Source organism: Chiloscyllium plagiosum, chromosome 24 (genome assembly GCF_004010195.1).
Source record: "Chiloscyllium plagiosum isolate BGI_BamShark_2017 chromosome 24, ASM401019v2, whole genome shotgun sequence".
In the NCBI taxonomy this organism is placed as follows: domain Eukaryota; kingdom Metazoa; phylum Chordata; class Chondrichthyes; order Orectolobiformes; family Hemiscylliidae; genus Chiloscyllium; species Chiloscyllium plagiosum.
In genome coordinates this window covers 51,706,900-51,730,124 of record NC_057733.1, presented here as the reverse complement: position 1 = coordinate 51,730,124, position 23,225 = coordinate 51,706,900, and the positions used below count along the sequence as shown (strand labels likewise).

Here is a 23,225-nt window from a genome sequence, read left to right as displayed (position 1 = left end):
ATTTGGATACAGAACTGGCTCAAAGGTAGAAGACAGAGGGTGGTGGTGGAGGGTAGTTTTTCAGACTGGAGGCCTGTGACCAGTGGAGTGCCACAAGGATCGGAGCTGGGACCTCTACTTTTTGTCATTTACATAAATGATTTGGATGCGAGCATAAGAGGTACAGTTAATAAGTTTGCAGATGACACCAAAATTGGAGGTGTAGTGGACAGCGAAGAGGGTTACCTCAGATTACAACAGGATCTGGATCAGATGGACCAATGGGCTGAGAAGTGGCAGATGGAGTTTAATTAAGATAAATGCGAGGTGCTGCATTTTGGGAAAGCAAATCTTAGCAGGACTTATACACTTAACGGTAAGGTCCTAGGGAGTGTTGCTGAACAAAGAGACCTTGGAATGCAGGTTCATAGCTCCTTGAAAGTGGAGTCCCAGGTAGGTAGGATAGTGAAGAAGGCGTTTGGTATGCTTTCCTTTATTGGTCAGAGTATTGAGTGCAGGAGTTGGAAGGTCATGTTGTGGCTGTATAGGACATTGGTTAGGCCACTGTTGGAATATTGCGTGCAATTCTGGTCTCCTTTCTATTGGAAAGATGTTGTGAAAGATGAAAGAGTTCAGAAAAGACTTACAAGGATATTGCCAGAGTTGGAGTATCTGAGCTACAGGGAAAGGCTGAACAGGCTGGGGCTGTTTTCCCTGGAGTGTCAGAGGCTGAGGGGTGACCTTATAGAGGTTTACAAAATTATTAGGGGCATGGATAGGATAAATAGACAAAATCTTTTCCCTGGGGTCGGGGATTCCAGAACAAGAGGGCATAGGTTTAGGGTGAGAGGGGAAAGATATAAAAGAGACCTAAGGGGCAACTTTTTCATGCAGAGGGTGGTACGTGTATGGAATGAGCTGCCAGAGGATGCGGTGGAGGCTGGTACAATTGCAACATTTAAGAGGCATTTGGATGGGTATATGAATCGGAAGGGTTTGGAGGGATATGGACCGGGTGCTGGCAGGTGGAACTGGTTTGGGTTGGGATATCTGGTCAGCATGGACGTGTTGGACCAAAGGGTCTGTTTCCATGCTGTACATCTCTATGACTCTATGACTCTAAGTGATTGCTGGGCCCCTTACTGAGATATGTCTATCATCGATAGTCACCGGCGAGCTGCTGGAAGACTGGAGGTTGGCTAACGTGGTCCCACTGTTTAAGAAAGGTGATAAGGACAAGCCAGGGAACTATAGACCAGTGAGTCTGACGTCAGTGGTGGGCAAGTTGGAGGGAATCCTGAGGGACAGGATTTACATGTATTTGGAAAGGCAAGAACTGATTAGGGATAGTCAACATGGCTTTGTGCGTGGGAAATCATGTCTCACAATCTTGAATGAGTTTTTTGAAGAAGTAACAAAGAGGATTGATGAGGGCAGAACGATAGATGTGATCTATATGGACTTTAGTAATGCATTCGACAAGGTTCCCCTGGGAGACTGATTAGCAAGGTTAGATCTCATGGAATACAGGGCTAACTAGCCATTTGGATACAGAACTGGCTCAAAGGTAGAAGACAGAGGGTGGTAGGGGAGGGTTGTTTTTCAGACTGTAGGCCTGTGAACAGTGGAGTGCCACAAGGATCGGTGCTGGATCCTCTACCTTTTATCATTTATATAAATGATTTGGATGTGAACATCGGAGGTATGGTTAATAAGTTTGCAGACGCTACCAAACTTGGGGGTGTAGTGGACAGCAAAGAAAATTACCTCAGGGTACAATGGAATCTTGATCAGATGGGCCAATGGGCTGAGGAATGGCAGATGGAGTTTAGATAAATGTGAGATGTTGCATTTTGGAAAAGCAAATCATATAAGGACTTATATACGTCAAGATAAGGTCCTGGGGAATGTGCTGAACAAAGAGACCTTGGAGTGCAGATTCATAGTTCCTTGAAATTAGAGTCATAGTTAGATAGGGTCGTGACGGAGTTTGGGGTGCTTTCCTTTATTGGACAGAGTTGTGAGGATAGGAGTTGGGAACGTTACGTTGCGGCTGGTGGTTAGGCCACTGTTGGAATACTGCATTCAATTCTGGTTTCCCTGCTACAGAAAAAATATTGTGAAATTTAAAAGGGTTCATAAAGGATTTACAAGGATGTTGCTGGGATGAGAGGGCTTGAGCTATAGGGAGGGGCTGAGCAGGCTGAGCCCCGTCCCTCCAATCGCCACCAGGACAGAACCCCACTGGTCCTCACCTACCACCCCACCAACCTCCAACGTCGTCATTTCCGCCACCTCCAAACGGACCCCACCACCAGGGATATATTTCCCTCCCCTCCCCTATCAGCGTCCCGAAAAGACCACTCCCTCCGTGACTCCCTTGTCAGGTCCACACCCCCCACCAACCCAACCTCCACTCCCGGCACCTTCCCCTGCAACCATGGCTCAACACTTCAACTCCCCCTCCCACTACACCAAGGACATGCAGGTCCTTGGACTCCTCCATTGCCAGACCATAGCAACACGACGGCTGGAGGAAGAGCGCCTCATCTTCCGCCGAGGAACCCTCCAACCACAAGGGACGAACTCAGATTTCTCCAGTTTCCTCATTTTCCCTCTCCCCACCTTGTCTCAGTCCCAGCCCTCGAACTCAGCCCCACCTTCCTAACCTGCAATCTTCTTCCTGACCTCTCCGGCCTATCACCCTCACCTTAACCTTCTTCCACCCATGGCATTTCCAACGTCCCTCCCCCAAGTCCCTCCTCCCTCCCTTATATCTTAGCCTGCTTGGCACACCTTCCTCATTCCTGAAGAAGGGCTCATGCCCGAAACGTCGATTCTCCTACTCCTTGGATGCTGCCTGACCTGCTGCGCTTTTCCAGCAACACATTTTCAGCTCTCACTGTTATCTGTCTAATTAGGAACATGCAACTTTTAAAAAGCTTTTGCATGAAGGAAACCACTTTATATCAGTACATCAGGGTAGCCTGCTGGGGCACTTGAAGAACTGGACCCTATTCTCCTAGGTTATTAGAAACTAGTTAGTTTAGCTTATACGTATCAGTGTTATGTTGTAAATTAAACTAATCTGTCTGTAAGAGGGTTTTCTATTCCAGACTTCCAAAGAGTACGATCTCCGCAACAAACAGAGAGGGAGGCTTTACAGGTCTGAGTCTACAAGGGATTCCCTGGGCCATCTCAAATCTCCACTTTAACATTCAGAGATGTTATTACACACCTCTGGAGCAAGTGGTCCTCCTGGGTCAGAGGTAGGAACACTACCATAGCTCCACTCTAGCATTAGCCTCGGGTTCTGGATTGCCCTTCTTGTGATATTACTACTGCACCACTATTTGAGGCCTGATTCTCAGCTGTCAGCTGGCCTTTCCAACCTAATTTTGAGCTGGTGATGTGTTGAGATGGTAGCTGGTAGTGTGCTATATGGTAAGGTCTAGAGCACTAGATTGAGAACTGAGTCTTGGTTGAGGAGATCCTTCCAGTGAGCCCTGACTGCCCCTCATTTGAGTGCCACTCAATTCTGAGCTCTATTGGGATAGGTTCTTGGTTGTTCATATGCACAATATCCCAACTGGTCTCTGTGCAAAAATAATTTGCAACTTTTATCTAATTTTTCTGCCAATTTCTTTACATCTGTGCCTCTTGGTTATTGACCTTGAATGGAAATAGTTCCTACCTATATAATATATTATTTTATTTAACCTATTTTTCTAATAAACCTATTCAGGGATGCTTCAGGGTTGGGGACATTAACACTGCACCACAAGAGGGCCCTATATGCTCTATCTAGACTCTTTACAATTGTGCTTTTAAATTAAATTTTGAATTAAATGTTTCTTTAGTCTAAACAAAAACTGAAAGAACTGTGGATGCTGGAAATCAGAAACAAAAACAGAAATTGCTGGAAAAGCTCAGCAGGTCTGCCAGTACCTGTGCAGAGAAATCAGGGTTAATATTTCGGGTCCAGTAACCCTTTCTCAGAACTGAAGAACCATCGGCTCTGAGAAAGAGTGACTAGACTCAGAATGTTAACTCTGATTTCTCTCCACAGATGCTGCCAGATCTGCTGAACTTTTCAGCAACTTCTGTTTTTTTTTCCTTGGTCTATGCTGTTTCAAAGAAAGATGAGCTCCATCTTTTTATGCTGTAAGCTCCTATTTAACAAACTTACCTTTATCTGTAATTTTGTCCTAGGGTGGTATCAAAGCTGTTGTTTGGACAGATGTATTCCAACTCTGTATAATGGTGATTAGCCTTCTGACTGTGCTGATTCAAGGATCAATTCATGTTGGAGGGCTCAACAAGATTTGGAACATTGGTGTAAATGGTGGCCGGATTAATTTTTTAGAGTGAGTATTTTGACATTCATAGGTGAAAGGAATAGTTATATCAAAAAGTTTGAGTTCTGTGAATTTCAAACATTTGAAAGGTCATAACTTAATCTGGTTTGATATTGGTGCACCTAGAATGGACTTGTGATTTTGACCTATATCATGGCACTATCAATGTAATTGGGATTAAAAGAAATGTCAATGTAATTGGACCCCAGTATGCAATTAAGCAGCAGACTAACCCACTTAAGTTAAATTTTGTAAATTTTGTTTGAGATTTTGAGATTTAACACAATGCTATTACCACTAATTCTAGTTTAATTTGGTTAACTAGTAGGTTAAATTAAAAAATTAAAAGAATACTGGGCCCTCTTGTGATGCAGTGGTAGTGTTCCTTCCATTGGACTGTGAGGCCCGGGTCAAGTCCCGCTTGCTCCAGAGATGTGTACTAATGTATCTGAACAGGTTGATTAGAAAAAAATAGGTTAAATAAAAAAATAAAAATTAAGAGTAGAACCCTGAAAGTTAAAATCAGAATGAGTGAAATCTCCTGGCATTTAAGAAACTCATCTTTAGCTGTGCTCTGAAAGGTCACAGACTCGATTTTTACCTCACTCACATGCTAATTGGCATAGGACAAATCTGATTAGATTATTGAATGTGTGTTGTGGGAGAAATGGGTTCTGCTTCATGGAGCATGAGCACCAGTACAGGGGTAAGTGAGATCTGTACAGATGCAGCAGTCTCCATCTAAATATGCTGGTGCCAATGTTCTTATCAACCACATAACTAGGGAAGTAGCGAGGATTTTAAACTGAATAGTGGAGACAAAGGATCAGATTTGGGAAGATGTGGTAAAAGAGTAGAGCAAGGTTAAAGACAAAAGTGAAAGTGAGGACTTCAGATGCTGGAGATTAGTTGAGAGTGTGGTGCTGGAAAAGCACAGCAGGTCAGGCAGCATCAGAGGAGCAGGAGAATCGACGTTTTGGGCACAAGCCCTTCATCAGAACAAAGGTATTAATCCAGAAAATGATAAACAGTCTGTGCCAGGAAGGAATGAAGAGGGGAACCCTTAAGAATAAACCAAAAAAAGACTAGAATTTACAAAAGGAACAAAACAAACGTCACTTTATCTGAATGCATATGGTATTCAAAACAAAACAGATGAACTGAGAGTGCAAATAGAAGTAAGTATATGATTTGTAGCCATTTCAGAGTCCCTGCTACAGGATTGGTGCATGCATTATGATGGATACAGGAAACAAAGCTAGGAAAAGGTGGAGAGACGACTCTCTTAGTATTAGTGTAATGGAAAGGGATGACCTAAGTTCAATAAATGATTTGGGTAGAAATGAGAAATGATCAAGGCAGGAAGTCACTTCTGGGTGTATTGATCTATAGAAAGTGATTCTGGAGAATTGAAAATGGAAAATAAGAAGACGGCACATGAATTGAACAGATATTTTGCATTGATCAACATTGCAGAGGATACCAGTAACATTCTCAGCGATTAAATCAGGAAGTAGAAAGGTGAGAGGAACTAAGGGAAGTCATAATCATCTGAGAAGTGATGTTGAGTGATTTGTTGGAGATAAGTACTTGAGTCTGGATGGAGTTCATCCTAGGATCTGAAAATCAAAAATGGCTAGTGAGGTATTTAATACAATACATTAGTTTTAATTTTCCAAAACTTCATTGATTCAGGGAACGTCTGATTGCAAATAGCGAATGTAACTCCTTTATTCAAAATGAAGGGAAATAGAAAGAAGGAAACTGCAGGCTAGCTATGTTAATATCTGTCAATGGACAAATGTTAGCAGCTATTATTAAAGAATTTTTAGCAGAGAACTTAGGTAAGTTCAAGGTAATTAATCAGTCAACATGGTTTTGTGAGAGGGCGTCATGTTTGATTATTGTATTAATTCTTTTGAGGAGGTAACATGTTTTGTGGACAAAAGGGAATTGATCAATGTACTGTTCTTAGGTTTCCAGAAGATGTTTGATAAAGTGTCATATCAAAGTTTATTGGAGAAAATAAAATCTCTTGGTATGGGTAGCATATTAGCATGGATAGAAGATTGGCTGGCGAACTGGAAACATAGAGTAGGCATAAATACGTTGTTTTCATGTTGGCAAAATGTAACATGTGGTTTTGCTACATGGATTGGTGTTAGGACCTCAATTGTTTGCAATTCATATAAAAGACTTGGATGAAGGGACAGAAGTTGCCAAACTTGCTGATGTCACAAACATAGGTTGGAAAGTAAGTTGTGAAGAGGACTTAAGATGGATGTGCATAGTTAAGAGAGTGGGCAAGACATGAACATGTCCATTTTGGCTGGAAGAATAAAAAAGAATCATATCATCTAAATGGTGAGAGGTTCCAGAACTTTGTGATGCAAAGAGAACTGGGTGTCCTTGTGTATGAATGTTAATATGCAGATACAAGTAACTAAGAAATATAAGTGATAATGTTGTCATTTAGCATGAGTGCATTTGAATACAATGTGAGGAGCTAATGCTTCAGTTTTACAGGGCATTGGTGTAACTATATCTGGAACCTGAACATTGTTGGTCACTTTATTGGAGAAAGGGTTTACATGCTATGGAATCATTTCACAGAAGACTTAACGTCTGGAATAAGTTTATTGTCTTTTGAGCAAAGGTTGGATGGACTCTGATTGTATCCACAGGAGTTTAGAATAGTTGAGGAGTAACTTGATTGAAATGTGAAAGCTCCTGAATTGTTGATGTGGAGAGGATGTTTCCTGTTACAGGAGAGTTAAGAACTAGGAATCACTGTTTAAAAAATGTAGGGATTGTGCTTTTAAAAAAGATGATGCAAAAGAGGGTTGTGGGATGTTGGAACTCACTTCCTGACAAAAGGCAGAGTTCTTGGTAGAGGTGAATTGTGGTCCAGGCTCAAGGAGTGAATGTCTTACTCCTGTTCCTTGATCGAATGTTCGTATGTGCACCTTTTGATTTTCAGATGGATAACGTAAAGATAAAGAGAAGTTCTACAAGAGAATTAATAGGTGCTCAAATAATTGGAGAATATTTGTATTTTAGTTTTGATCCTGATCCAAGAAGAAGACATACATTTTGGACTGTATTAGTAGGAGGTACGTTTGGATGGACAGCAACGTATAGTTGTAATCAAGCGCAAGTACAAAGATACCTGGCTTGTAGGAGTGAAAATGAAGCAAAAAAGTAAGTTATCATTTAATTAAAATCTAAGTTTGAATTCTTAGTTATGAATGTGCTTCAACACTTTTATATATCTTGGATTTCTTGTGGAGTCCTTCATAAATTTGAAACTAATTACACTTCAGTAATTGATGCATTTTACTTATCAATAGACTAACAATTTTATCATGAGTCTGAACTTTGACCAGGACTGTGACTACACTTAGAACTTGGACTTTTGAAAATTTGTCAACATATTGCAACCACTACGTAAATCATTGAGAGTAATTTCTTTTCAATAGACACTTGAGCTTTATTTCATTTCACTATGAATCTAAATGTCTTCTGAAGGAGGATACTGGTTGGAATCTTGTGCTCCTGATTGTGGTGAGGCTGGAGACAGGAAGGTACATAAATAATAAATATTGGGTATTAGCATAACCAAACAATACTGACATCTTAATAAAAGGAAAATTTGACCAGTGCTGGAATTCTGAAATAAAAATAGTACTGGAGAAACTCAGGTATGGCAGGACCTGTAGAGAGAGAAACCAAGTTAATATTTCAAGTCCAGCAGGAGTCTAATCTGGAGCTCACTACTTTTGAAGTTGGCTCCTTGTGTCCACTAGAAGAAAATCATGATGACAGCTGGCGTATCGAAGATAAGTCCTATCCCTGTTCCCATAGAATTGACAAATAGTAACAGAGGAATGTCATTACCACAGTAGTTATCATCATAATAGTTGTGATAGTTTTCATATCTGGTTTTAACTGAGATGGTAACTGGGAGGAATTCTGCAGTGTACTGCAGCTTGCATGTCTCACACTTAAAAAGTCTGGACTTTCTCATTTAATGAAAACTTGTTGAACAACCTTAGATGCAGACACAGAAGTATATCAAGCTAACTGTCACTTAGAAATCTTTTTATGCGTGCTATCACGCTTGAACTATTAATGAAACCTTCATAAATAAAAATGGAAAAAACTGCAGATGCTATAAATCAAAACAAAAATAGAAATTGCTGAAAAAGCTTAGCAGGTCTGGCAACATCTGTGGAGAGAAATCAGTATTAATGTTTTGGGTTGTGACCCTTCCTCAGAACTGAATGAAGCCCTCACTTCCGTTTAATACATTCCACATTTGTCACCACTGTCTGAAATTATGGGCAACCTATGGTGAGAAAACAGCCTGAGAGATCTGTAGATTAGAGTTCTATGCCATTGTTGTTATGCCTGTAACTGCCACAATTTTACAGTTTCGTGGAAATGGTGTGTGGGTGTGTAGTGATCGGAACCAGGTGGATCTCGTCGAGTACGAGATCCTTGATTAGGGTTGTTTTCCTGGGCCATTCAGGAAGCCCTGGCTATAGAATGTAAATAGGGGATACATCTGTGCCCGACTGTCCCTGGAGAAGGAGCACGAGTGTCTACCAACACCCTCTAAGTTTTTAGGGATAGGTGGGCACCGCAGGGAGTGGAGTGCATTATTTCCCCCTCCAACTCTATTTTGATTTAATCTCTGCCCACCCCTTCTCTGTTTGATGGCACAGCATTGCCCTCTGAGGAGGATACTGCTTGTCACCAGGCACTCTGGTGTTCCCTTTCTTCCTGGTCGTGGAAAATGAATAAAGAGCTATATACCCATTGTCTTTCACTGTGTCTCACAATTGCACGCGCACATCATGGGTGTTGGGGAAATATAAGCACTTCCGCCTAACTGCGGTGGGAGTAAGAAAAAAAAAGAAAAAAAACAGGAGATTTTGAATCTCCAAAAAAAAAGAAAGAAAAGAAGGAAAAAAATATAAACGGGGATATATCTGTGCCTGAGTGTCCCTGGAGAAGGAGCACACGGTGTCTACCAACATCCTCGAGATTTTCAGGGAGAGGTTGGCACCACAGGGAATGGAGTGTTTTATTTCCCCCTCTGACTCTATTTTGATTTAATCCCTGCCCTCCCCTTCACTTTTTGGATCACGCAGCATTGCCCTTTGATGAGAATGGCACTGCCTGTCACTGGCCACTGGTGTTCCCTTCCTTCCTGGTGGTGGAAATTGAATAAAGATTTAAACACCTGTTGTTCTTCACTGTGTCTCACGCCTGCACACACACATGATGGATACTGGGGAAAATATGCCGCTGTTAGGTGGTAATGTGTGGGAAATTTAAAAAAATTAACCAGTAGATTTAGTAGTAAGAGGCTAGGGTCCAAATCTATTGGCATGGAACTGGTTGAGAAAGATTCACTGAGATTGGCTTAATATTTTTGGTTCAAAAATGGCTGCCTCAGTGAAGTCCTAGTCAAATACCCAGGAGTTATTCAGGAATGGCTTGGGACTATTACTGGGGCCAAAGCCATTTTACATGTTGATCAGGAAGCAATTCTGTGATTTTGCAAGGCCCGCCAGGGACCATTTGCATTCCTGGCAGAAATAGAGACAATAGTCAGGAGGCTGGAGAGTGAAGGAATCATCAACCCAGAGCAGTTTGTGGAATAGGCAGCGATTATGAAACCTGACGGCTGAGTTTGCCTTTGTGAGGATTTTAAGCAAATGGTAAACCGCTTTTCACAGCTAGATAAATATCCAACCTCTCGTATACAGGACTTGTACAGAAAGTTGGCGGTGGGGGGCTGTCCTTTACGAAGCTGGATATGAGCCATGCCTTCCTGCAATAGAGACTGGATGAGGAGTCCCAAAAGTATGCCACAATTCACATCCATGATGGTTTCTGCCTATATACAAGGCTGCCATTTGAGGGTGTCATCAGCCTGTGCTGTTTTCCAGCGGGCCCTGGTGAACATTTTACAAGGGCTACCCCAGGTTGCTTATTATCTGGATGACGTGCTAATAACATGGAAGACCAATAAAGGGCCCTTGGAGAACTTGGACAAAGTGCTTAAATGTTTCTCCCAGGTGGAGGTATGCCCTAGAAAGAAAAACTATGTATTACACGTGTCCTAAGGGACCTACTTGTCGACAAAACCAGGTCACAACTGTTGGAAAATAAAGTGAGGGTGGTCAAAGGACGTTTCCTTGGGCAAGTGAATTATTATGGAAAATTCATACATAATCTGGCCTCCATCTTGCCACCCTTATACCTGCTATTGAAATAGGTTCAACCTTGGAAATTGCCGCATAGACAAGAAGTAGCCTTTAAAGAAGTGAAAAAGCAGCTATTATCATCTCAGATATAGGCCCACTTCAATCTGAAGTGAGAGGTGGTACTGACATGAGATGGCTCCCTAAATGGTATTGATATAATGTTGCCACACAGGTGACCCAACACCCAATAGTCCCGGATCTTGGCTGATGCAGAATACAAATATGCCCAGATGGAGAAGGAAGGTTTGGCGGTCATCTTTGGTGTGACGATATTCCACCAGTATCCTTACAGAGGGAATTTGTCATAGTAACAGATCATAAACCCCTCCTAGGGCCACTGAAGAAAGACCATACGGCACCCATAGCTTCCAATAGAACTCAGCAGACGCCTCTTATTTTCAATATGTACAGGTACAAGTTAGTACACTGTCCAGGGTGCTAAGTGGCTGATGTGATTGCCTTGATCTGCCTCCCACAGGCAGATACTCCACTGGTGGTCCCTCCCTGGAAAGTCCATTCTAGACATCCTTCCGGTTACTGCTGACAATGTCTGACTGTGGGCACAAAAAGATCCTGTCCTAACAATACTAAAACAGCTGGTGGTAATGGGGTCATCACAACCAGGATTAAAACATTTCTGGACCCACTGAGACCAGATCACTGTAAAGGATGACCACAGGAAGCAAGAGTAATTGTCCTGAGTAAAGGTTCCAACCTGATACTGGCTGAACTCCACTAGGTTCATCCAGGGGTTTCCAGGATAAAGATATGTCTGGTGGCCAAGGTTGGATGCTGACATAGCTGCGTTGGTGGGACAGTGCTCAGAGTGCCAAGAAGGACAAAACTAGTTACCAGTGATGCTCCCACATTTGTGAGAATGGCCGAGTTAACCCTGGATTCAGTTACATATCAACTATGCTGGTCCTTTCATGGGCTCAGTATTCCTGGTAATTGTGGATCCCCATTCAAAGTGGTTGGATGTATATAAAGTTTGTTTGGCAAACCTAGGGTTGACAGTTGAGAAGCTGTGCGCATCATTTGCGATGCACGGATTCCCAGAAATATTGGTCATGGACAATGGGACATGATTTACCAGCAGGGAATTTGAGTATGTCCAAAGTCAAATGGCATTTGGCACATAAGGATAGCTCCATACCATTCACTATCCAATGGTGTGGCAGGATGAGTGGTCCAAACGTTGAAGGCAGGCTTAAAGAAGTAGCCTACAGCCTCACTCGACATCAAACTGTCCCAGTTCCTGTTTGATTTATAGTACCACCCCTCATACAACTGCAAGGATAGCTCCAGCAGTGTTGCTGATGGGAAAAAGACTCCGCACCAGGTTAAACCTGATATTCCCAGACCCCGGGGAAGAGTGTGAAACAGCAGCTGGAACGCCAATGCCGGCTGTCTGCTTCATGTAAATGAGAGAGAGAGAGAGCTTAATTCGGGATACAAAATTTGGTGCTGAAACCATATAAATGACCTTGGATGGGTATGAGGTGACATTGACGCAAGGTCAGCTCCTGTGACTTCCAAAGTTCAGTTAGGTGAGGCGATCCTGAACAAACATGTGATCATCTGAAAGCTGTTACCTCACAAAAGGGCAGGAGAAAAATATGCCTTGCCCCTCAGAACAGCCAGAAGGCCTGTCAGAAATCTTGGGTTCTCCCACTCCATCTAATGTCAGCATCCAAGATGGATGCAGTCTCAATAGACTTACCATCGGAAGAAGAGGAGGAACTTTCCCAAGATGCTCTGGATGCAAGAGAAGGGCTATGGTCTGGTACATGTCACTCGTGTCAGAGTCTGAATTAGAGGAACTGGATCTGGGGCGAAAATGTTGCAAGAAAATCTTCAAGAGAAAGACCAAGCCTACTTAGGAGGCGAGGGATGTATTTATTGGAACCAGGAACTTATTTGGGGTTGTTATCCTGGGCCAATCAGGAAGTCCTGGCTGACCAATGTAAACAGGAGATTTAGGTTTTCTTCAGTTTAGGGGACTGACTCTGCACTGGCTGGCCAAAGGCAGTGTCCTGTACACAGTTAAATAAAGGGTGACTAGTGAGGGATACTGGCCTTTGTGCAGTTATTTTAGGGCTGCTCACTCATGGTCTAATTGAGGCCCTGAAGTGTGCAATTAATACCTGTTTAATGAATTGAATTGAATTTATTGTCACGTGTACTAAGGAACAGTGAAAAGCTTTGTCTTGCGAGCAATACAGGCAGATCACATAGTTAAGTAGCATAGATAGTAAGTAATAGGTAAACAGCTGCAAAAACAGGTACAGGCGAATGTTAAGAGTTTGTGAGTCCATTCAGTATTCTAACAATAGTAGGGTAGAAGCTGTTTTGAAACCGGCTGGTGCATGTGTTCAGGCAGAAGCTGTTTTGAAACCGGCTGGTGCATGTGTTCAGGCTTCTGTACCTTCTCCCCGATGGTCGACGTTGTAGAAAAACATTGCCAGGGTGAGATGGATCTATGAGAATGCTGGCAGCCTTTCCTTGACAGCGGGCCTGGTAGTTGGATTCTATAGATGGGTGGTTGGCCTTTGTGATTGTCCAGGCCGAGTTCACCACTCTCTGTAAACGTCTCCGATCTTGAATGGTACAGTTGCCATACCAGGTCGTAATACATCCAGACAGAATGCTCTCGATGATGCACCTATAAAAGTTGGCAAGGGTATTTGCCTTCTTGCCAAATTTTCTCAGCTGCCTGAGGAAGAAGAGACAGTGTTGGGCCTTTGTAACAAGTGCATCCACATGAAGAGTCTAAGAAAGCTTGTTGTGGATGACCATGCCTAGGAGCTTGACACTCTCCACTTGTTCCACCTCTGTGCTGTTAATGTGTAGAGGGGCATGAGTTACATCCCGCCGAAAGTCAATAATGAGTTCCTTTGTTTTGCTGGTATTGAGAGCTTGGTTGTTCTCAGTGCACCATTTTTCCAGGTCTTCCACCTCAAGTCTATAGTCTGTTTCGCCATCTGAGATTTGACCGACTATGGTGGTATAACGCTTCATTTTGCAGCCATTTTGATCACACTATATATGCGGGCAGGTATAATCTTGTGAGCTGCTGATCAGTGAAGGAGAAGTAGGAATGTTGGGTTCCTTTTCCCTGGCCATTTGTTCAGTTAGAACCCCAACAAGATCATGGACTGAGTTTGGAGGTGTTCATTGTTCCACTTCTTCCTGGCTGATATGGTGTGGCACTGAGTCTGCTAGCTTATGGTCACTGGCAGCCCTCTGAGGCAAATGAAGTTCCACATTAACTAAAAGATTAGAGCAGAACAAGCTGGGCAAACTGAAGCAAGCTCGCACCCAAAATTTACTCTGTAGTCCAGGATGTCCACCCATTTCATATATTCCAGTTCAATGTCTCCCCATACTTCAATATATAGGCGAACCTTCAATGCAGCATCTTAATATATGACAACATGAGAGTTCTTGCCCTTATATAGCATTGGTATAAATAATCTGCTAAAAACCTCAGAATGAAGACATACACTTCTTTCTGCACTGCTCAAAACTCCCTGATATTTATACACATGGTTTTCAGTAAAACAAAGTCAAGAACATCTTATTGAGACCTTGCTGTCCCTGGATGGCAAACATCCAAAGAAATGTGCTGCTTTTTCTCCATTGTAGTGCTTTGTTTAGGTATGACTTGTGGATCAGTATTGCAAAAGATGCTTGACGACTTCAGGGACACATTAGGATTATGGGACATGGGTGTCCTCTTTCATGGTTCTTTATTCCTTGGAAGAATCTGCTTTGGTTAGATATCTCAAACTTCTTGTGTCAGAAGTGTGGTCTTCTCCACTGGCTCACTGAGGGGAACATTTAGAGCCGTAAGAGATGGCATGCCTGGGCAAGTCAATGCTCAGATTATTGGGATGACTGGGCTAATTTTAATCTGGGTTGCCTGAGCATGTGCAGATTACAAAATTTTCTGGTATACAATATGCATATTAAAAGAAATTACAGGATAAATGTATGAGTTTATCATTTTGTGAGAACTTGAGATTTCTTCCACCTTTACAAAGTTAAGGAAGAGAAAGCAATTGTAGATTAAAAGTCCAAAGCCCGTGTTTCAGTCAAATTAGGACATTGTATTTGATTAGTTTGTTAATTAGAAAGAATAAAACCCTGGTCTAGATGTATTGTTCAAACTTATTAAAGCATAGGGCAGAGTTGATGAACTAGATTGGGAGTAAGAAACTTAGATTAGAAATAACCGTGCCAAGCTTAAATAAAATTAATTACAGAGGAGTGAGGACTGAGTTGCTGGAATGGACTGAAAAGAAGTTTAACAGCAAAGAAGGTTAAGGAATAAGGGCAGACCTTGAAGGAAATAATTCATGACTCGCAATAAAGATGTATCACAGTGAAAAAGAAGGATTCTAGGAAAGGGATTTGCCAGCCATGATTAACTAGGGTTTAAGAAACAGTATCAAATTGAAAGGAAAAAATAAGACCATAAGAAATAAGAGTGGAAGTAAGGCCATTCAGCCCGTTGAGTCCACTCCGCCATTCAAACATGGCTGATGGACATTTCAATGCCACTTACCCACACTCTCCCTATTTCTCTTAATTCATTACGCGATTAAGAATTTATCAATCTTTGCCTTGAAGACATTTAACATCCTGGCCTCCACTGCACTCTGTGGCAGTGAATTCCACAGGCCCACCACTCTCTGGCTGAATGTGCAATGCGGCAAAGATTAGTGATAAACTAGATGATTCAGAAAGTTTTAAAAATCTGCAAAAGATGAACAGAACAAAAGAAAGAGAGGGAAGATAAACCTTTGAGAGTAAAGTTGTAAGTAATATCAAGATGGACAGCAAGAGCTTCTTTAAATAAATACAAAGGAATAGAGAGGCCAAAGTGAACATCGATCTGTTAGAGAGTAAACTCTGAAAATAATAATGGAGAACCAGGAAATGGCAGAGGAGTTGAATAAATATCCTGCTTCAGTATTAATGGTAAAAGCCATTAATAGCATTCTAAAAGAATAAATAATCCAGTGTCAAAAAAGGAGAGGAAATGAATACACCAACTATGACTAGAGAAAAAAGTACTAGAGAAACTAATGGGACTAAAAACTGATATGTTCCATAACCTTGATGGGATGCAAACTAGAATATTAAAGAAAGTTGCTACAACGATAGTGGATGCACTGATGGAATGTCTTCCAAGAAACTGTAGTTCTGGAAATGTACTGGAGGATTGGAAAACTGCCAATATAGATGTAGTTATTCAAAGGTAAGGAGACAAAAATAAAGTATTGGCCTGTTTCTATATTATTCATCTGAGAGATTTGTTCAGGTTGAGGTTCTGAATGTAGGTTTGCTCGCTGAGCTGGAAGGTTCATTTTCAGATGTTTTGTCACCATACTAGGTAACATCTTCAGTGAGCCTCCAGATGAAGCACCGGTGGTGTAGCCTGCTTTCTACCTCTATGTTTGGGTTAACATATAAATAGAAAGCAGGCTACACCACTTGTGCTTCATTCAGAGGCTCACTGAAGTTGTTACCTAGTATGGTGACAAAATGTCTGAAAATTAATTTTCCAGCTCAGTGAGCAAACCTACATCCAGGTTTGAGAGATGTGGGCATCACTGGCTGGCCAGCATTTATTGCCAGTCTCTAGTTGCCCTTGAGAAGGTGATGGTAAGCTGCCTACTTGAACCACTGCAGTTCACCTGCTGTGGGTTGACCCACAATGCCATTAGGGAGGGAATTCTCAGACTTTGAACAACAGCAGTGAAGGAAAGGATGATATATTTCCGAGCCAGGATGCTGAGTAGCTTCGAGGGGAATTTTGAAAGTGGTGGTGTTCCCATATATCTGCTGCCCTTGTCCTTCTAGATGAAATAGTTGTAGGTTTGGAAGGTGCTGTCTGAGGATTTTTGGTGAATTTCTACAGTGAATCTTGCAGATAGTACACACTGCTGCTACTGAGTGTCAGTGGTGTAAGGAATGGATTCTTGTGGATGTAATGTCAATCAAGCGGGCTGCTTTGTCTTGGGTTGTGTTTCTTGAGTGTTGTTGAGTCTTGGGTCAAGATTCTTGAGTGTTGTTGAGTCTGCACTCATCCAGGCGAGTGGGATGTATTCCGTCATACTCCTGACTTGTGCTTTGTAATGTGGACAGGTTTTGGGGAGTCAAGAGGTGAGTTACAGTACTTCTAACTTCTGACCTGCTCTTGTAACCACTGTGTTAATGTGGAGAAAGTGAGGACTGCAGATGCTGGAGATCATAGTCGAGAGTGCTGGAAAAGCAAGCAGGTCAGGCAACAACCGAGGAGCAGGAGAATTGATGTTTCAGGCATAAACCTTCATCAGGAATGCGGCTTATGGGCCGGGGAGCTGAGAGAGAAATGAGAGGGGGTAGGGTCTGGGGGGAAGGTAGCTGAGAATGCGATAGGTAGATGAAGGTAGGGTTAACGGTGATATGTCAGACAGGAGGGGGGAGTGGATAGGTGGGAAGGATGATGGACAAGTCAAGAGGGTGGTGCGAAGTTGGAAGGTTGGGACTGGGATAATGTTGAGGGGAGGGGAAATGGGGAAACTGGTGAAATCCACATTAACCCCATATGGTTGCAGTGTCCCAAGGTGGAAGATGATCCAACCTGCATGTCCTTGGTAGATTGGGAGGGCAAGTTAAAATGTTCAGCCAAGGGACAGTGGGGTTGGTTGGTGCAGGTGTCCCAGAGATGTTCCCTGAAACGATCTGCACATTGGTGTCCTGTCTCTCCGATGTAGAGGAGACCACATCGGGTGCAATGGATACAGTAGATGATGTGTAAATTTCTGTCAGATGTGGAAGGATCCTTTGGGGCCTTGGATGGAGGTGAGGGGGGGAGGTATGGACGTGGGTTTTGCATTTCTTGCAGTGGCAGGAGACGAAGCTGGGAGTGGGTGTGGGCTGGTGGGGGTCGTGGATCTGACAAGGGAGTCGCGGAGGGAATGGTGATTCTGAAACGCTGATAGGAATGGGGAGGGAAATATTACCCTAGTGGTGGGGTCTGTTTGAAGGTGACGGAAGTGACAGAGGATGATGCAATGTATATGGAGATTTGTAGGGTGAAAGGTGAGGACCGGGAGGCTCTGTCCTTGTTGCGTTGGGAGGGGTAGAGTTCAAGAGCAGAGGTACGGGAAGTGGAGGAGATACGCTGGAGGGCATTATCAACCACGTGGGAGGGGAAGTTTCTGTCTTTGAAGAAGGAGACTGTCTGGGATGTTTTATGGGGGAATTGGTCATCCTGGCAACAGATATGGTGGAGACCCCCATACTTCCCATCTATTCACTCCCCACTCCTCCCCGACTTATACCTTCTCCCTCATCTTCATCTACCTATCGCATTCTCAGCTACCTTCCCCCACAGCCTCACCTCGCTCCCGTTTATCGCTCAGTCCCCCAGCTCACAAACCACATTCCTGATGAAGGGCTTATGCCCGAAACATCAATTCCCCTGCTCCTCAGATGCTGCGTGAACTGCTGTGCTTTTCCAGCACCACACTCTCGACTGCGTTAATGTGGTGTGTCCAGTTGAGTTTCTCGTCAATGATAATTCCCAGAATGTTGATAGTGGGGAATTCAGTGATGGTAACACCATTGAATGTCAAGTGGCGGTGGTTAGATTGTGACTTATTGGTAATGGTCATAGCCTGGAATTTGTGGTGCGAATGTTACTTGCTACTTGTCAGCCCAAGTCTGGATATTGTCCAGATTTTGTTGTATTTGAACATGACTGCTTCAGCATCTGAGAAATTGTGAATGGTGCTGAACGTTGTGCAATCGTTGGCGAACACATCCACTTCGGACCTTATGGTGAAGGTCAAGTAATTCATTAAGCAGCTGAAGATGATTGGGCCTAGGAAACTACCCTGAGAAACACCTGCAGAGATATCATGGAGATGAATGACCTCCAACAACCTCAACCATCTTAATATGTGTCAGGTATGACTCAAATCACTGGGGAGTTTGCCCCCTTATACCCATTAATTCCAGTTTTGCTAGGACTCCTTAATGCCAACACTTGGTCGAATGCAGCCTTGAAGTCAAGGGCTGTCACTCTCACTTCACCTCAACTGACTTGATTGCAACTGTAATTGGAAAATATTAGCATGTATTTTAAAGGATATAATAGCAGATCATTCAGAATTACATAATGTAACCAAGAAAAGTCAGGATGGCTTCATGAAGTGGTAACATGCAGGATCGATAAAGGAGAAACAGTGGGTATAATTTATTTGAATAAACAGGAGGCTTTTGATAAGGTACCCCATTTTATGCTAGTTAATAAACTAGAAGCCAATTACTATGTACTAATGACTTGGATAAGTGAAGTGACTGTACTACCACTAAGTTTGAGGATCACTCAAAAGTAGATGAGAAGTAAGTGATGAGAATGAGGAACTGAGTATGTAGAGGGATATAGACAGGGTAAGTGAATCACAGAATCCCTACAGTGTGGAAACAGGCCATTTGGCCATTGACTCTACTCCAAATCTCCGAAGAGCATCCCACCCAGATCCATCCCCAACCTATCCCTGTAACTCTGTATTTCCCATGGCTAATCCACTTAGCCTGCATATCCATGGATACTATGGGCAATTTTAGCATGGCCAACCCACCCAACCTGCACACCCTTGGACTGTGAGAGGAAACTGGAACACCTGGTGGAAACCCACGCAGACATGAAGAGAATGTGGAAACTCCCACACAGACAGTTACCCAAGGCTGGAATGGAACCCAGGTTCCTGGCACTGTGAGGCAGTAATGTTAACCACTAAGCCAATGTGTTGCCCCTTTTTAAATTATGGTGCTGCCGGCATAATTACAGAAAAGTGCAGCAACAGCGAGGACTTGCCTCCCCTGACCCCCTAGATGTAATATAATGTGGAAAAATATGAGGTTATGCAAAGATTTGAGAGTCCTCATACATTAATCACAAAAGACTCATAAGTTCAGCAGATAATAGAGCAGGCAAATGAAATGTTCACTTTATTTCAAGGTGAATGGAGTATATAATTAGGATGTCTTATCTAAGAAAGGTTATACTGGTATTAGAGGCAGTCCAGATCAAGTCCACTGGTAGATCCTGGATATAAACAAATTTCCTTATGAGCAGAGGTTGAGTAGATTGGTCTCGTACCTATTTGGTTTAGATAAATGGGGGCTGACCTTATTGAAATGTACAAAACTCTTAGGTGGCTTGACGGGATAGATGTGGAGCAGGTGGTTCTAGGACCATATGGCGTAATCTTAGAACCCACAAACAGATGGGAGGGATTTCTTCTCTCAGTAGGTAGCGATCTACAGAATTCTTCCCTATGGAGGGCTGTTGAGGCTGGGTTATTAAATATATTTTCTAGGTGAAATGAACAGATCTTTAATTAATAATGGAATCCAGGATTATGGGGAAAAGGCAGGGACCTGGAGTTGAAGATTATTAGATTATCCATGAGTTCATTGAATGGAGCAGACTGAGTGACCTGAATGACCTATTTCAGTTCCTGAGTTTATGACCTACTTTCTGAAACATCTTTCATGCAAGAGACAACCTGTGGATAAATAGATTAACAATTGTCATATTATGGATGCCTCACAACCAAACACTACCCATAGGAAGCAGAACAATTATCCATAGTAACCAAAAGATGGTAAATGGCCCTCAAGAGGGCATCAATACACTGCTGAAATAGGCAAATGCTTGGATTAATCATTGAAATTGAGTGCAGAGATGTGCTAATTCATATATTTTAAGTAGAAAAATTGAGGAATAGCAACAGAAACTAAATGGTGAAGAAACAGAGAGGCCTGGGGTGTTGTTGGATACACCAACCTGACTTTGAAGTATATCACAATTATTTGGATGTCAAAATCATGGATCTCCCTACTTAGTAGAACTATGTTTGTCCTTATGCCACAAGGACTGAATTAGTTTAAGAAGACAGCTCACCACCACATTCTCCAGACAGTTAGGGATGGACAATAAATGCTGACCCAGCCATTGATGTCCATCTTTCCAGAATGAATAATAAAAGTTGGCAGGATAAGTTGAGAAGATTATTTTAAACAGTGTATGGAATCCTTAACATTACCTTTTAGAGTCATAAAGTATGGAAGGATGGAAGTTATGTTTGTGCAGAATGAGTTTACTGGAATAGTACCGGGATTAAGAGACTTTGGTTACATGGGACGATTGGAGAAGCTGGCCTTGTTCTTCTAATAGCAAGAAAATTAAGAGGAGTCAAATAAAAGCAACGTACTATGGATGCCAGAGATCTGAAATAAAAACAGAAAGCACTGGAGAAGCTCAGTATGTCTGGTTGTACCTGTGATAAGAGAAACAGGTTGGTTTCACGAGCTGGCGTTTGGCCTCAGCGGTGTAAAGGTCAGTGCGCCAAACTACTACTGCGCCTCCCTTGTCAGCAGGTTGGCGCAACATCGAGGGCCAAAGGGCCTGTACTGCGCTGTAATGTTCTATGTCCTATGTTCTAAGTATGAGAGAGTTCCTTTTCCTATTTAAGATGATGACCCCACAAGGACAGGAAGGATAACTGAAAAGCCATAAAAAGAGCAAAGGTAAATTATGAAAGAAAACCAGCATAAAATATAAAATGGATAGCAAAAGCTTCGAAAAGTACATCAAAAGGAAGAGAGCAGTTAAAGTGAATATCGGTCCTTTGAGGGATGAGACTAGGGAATTAATACTGGGAAACACAGAAATGGCAGAATCACTAAATCAATATTTTGCTTCAGTTTTCACAGTGCAGGACACTCGTACGGTTCCAACTGTACAGGTAATGCAAAGGTTCTGAAAATGTTTGAGGAACTGAGAACAATCATCACCACTAGGGAGAAAGTAATATTGGGGTTCGAGTCATACAATCATTGTTATGATACGGAGGTCGAACCTCTCTGCTAATTAAACCAAACACCCAGAAAGGTTCACCTCACCTCGTAATCTATTAAAATGAGTGACAAAGAACTTCTAAATTCTACTGTTTAAAGTAAAATAACAATTTATTTTCTTAACTCTCGTAGTGAACACTAAGCAACAATTATTCACAAGTCTAAATCCCTCTTTTTCTAAGTACTTACTATCTGACTCCAACTGTATAAAAATATGCTGTTTCAATAATCCACTTATTAAACATTGCATTAACTTAATCTCAAGACCACACAGTCTCTATTTTCTCCGCTATCTTCAATCTTCTGGCTGCTCATCTCCCTGGGTTGTCTTCTTTCTTTTTTTTACTGCTGGTACGTTCTACATGAAAAGATATTTTCTAATTTCCTTGAGAACAAGATGTTAGATGGGCAGTTAGTTCTCTGGCTCTACAGCAATTGCTCAGTTGTTCAATGGCAGTTACTCTCCCTCTAATTTTCAAAATACTGTGTTTATATACTCCCCCATGACACATTAAATTCTTATTATTTAATTGGTTTCCAGGTCTCAAAACAATAAAATTCAAATTCTTTGACTTTTGGTATCCTGGGCATTATTTAAACAAATTGGTTAAATTCGAATTGTTGCCAAAACAACAACCAAAACTCAGGTATCCATTGAACTTGCAGCATGGGTTGGTACCTGGGACTTCGATGTTTTGGCCATTTCGGAGACATGGATAGAGCAGGGACAGGAGTGGTTGTTGCAGGTTCCGGGATTGAGATGTTTCAATAAGAATGGAGAAGATGGTAAAAAAGGGGGAGGTATGGCATTGTTAGTCAAGGAGTAAGTGAGGACTGCAGATGCTGGAGATCAGAGCTGAAAATGTGTTGCTGGAAAAGTGCAGCAGATCAAGCAGCATCCAAGGAGCAGGAGAATCGACGTTTCGGGCATGAGCCCGAAACGTCGATTCTCCTACTCCTTGGATGCTGCCTGACTTGCTGCGCTTTTCCAGCAACACATTTTCAGCATTGTTAGTCAAGGGCAGTATTACGGTAGCAGAAGGGATGTTTGAGGACTTGTCTACTGAGGTAGTATGGGCTGAAGTTAGAAATGGAAAAGGAGAGGTCACCCTGTTGGGAGTTTTCTATAGGCCTCCGAATATTTCCAGAAATGTAGAGGAAAGGATAGCAAAGATACTTCTGGAAAGGAGCGTGAGTAATAGGGTAGTTATTATGGGGGACTTTAACCTTCCAAATATTGACTGGGAATACTACATTTCGAGTACTTTAGATGGGTCAGCTTTTGTTCAATGTGTGCAGGATGGTTTCCAGACACAATATGTAGACAAGCCAACAAGGGGCGAGGCCACATTGGATTTAGTACTGGGTAATGAACCTGGCCAGGTGTGAGATTTGGAGATAGGTGAGCACTGTGGTAATAGCGACCACAATCCGGTTATGTTTACTTTAGTGTTGGAAAAGGATAGGCATATAACGCAGGGCAATAATTATTGCTGGGAAAGGCAATTGTGATGCGAGTAGGCAACATTTAGGATGCATAGGATGGAGAAGCAAACTGCAGAGGATGGGCACAATTGAAATGTGGAGCTTATTCAAGGACTAGCTACTGCGTGTATGTACCTGTCAGGTAGGGAGGAAGTGATCGAGCGAGGGAGCCGTGGTTTACTAAAGAAGTTGAATCTCT

General features: G+C 42.4%; 1 protein-coding gene across 1 annotated transcript in view; it reads left to right on the top strand.

The window, feature by feature from the left end:
• LOC122562359 (sodium-coupled monocarboxylate transporter 1-like) overlaps positions 1 to 23,225 on the top strand; it is a 131,838-nt gene that overhangs the window by 61,336 nt on the left and 47,277 nt on the right. Inside the window, exons 7-8 of the mRNA XM_043715235.1 lie at positions 4,192 to 4,346; positions 7,398 to 7,538. Coding sequence (XP_043571170.1) covers positions 4,192 to 4,346; positions 7,398 to 7,538 — 296 coding nt within the window. The remainder of the gene's footprint in view (positions 1 to 4,191; positions 4,347 to 7,397; positions 7,539 to 23,225) is intronic.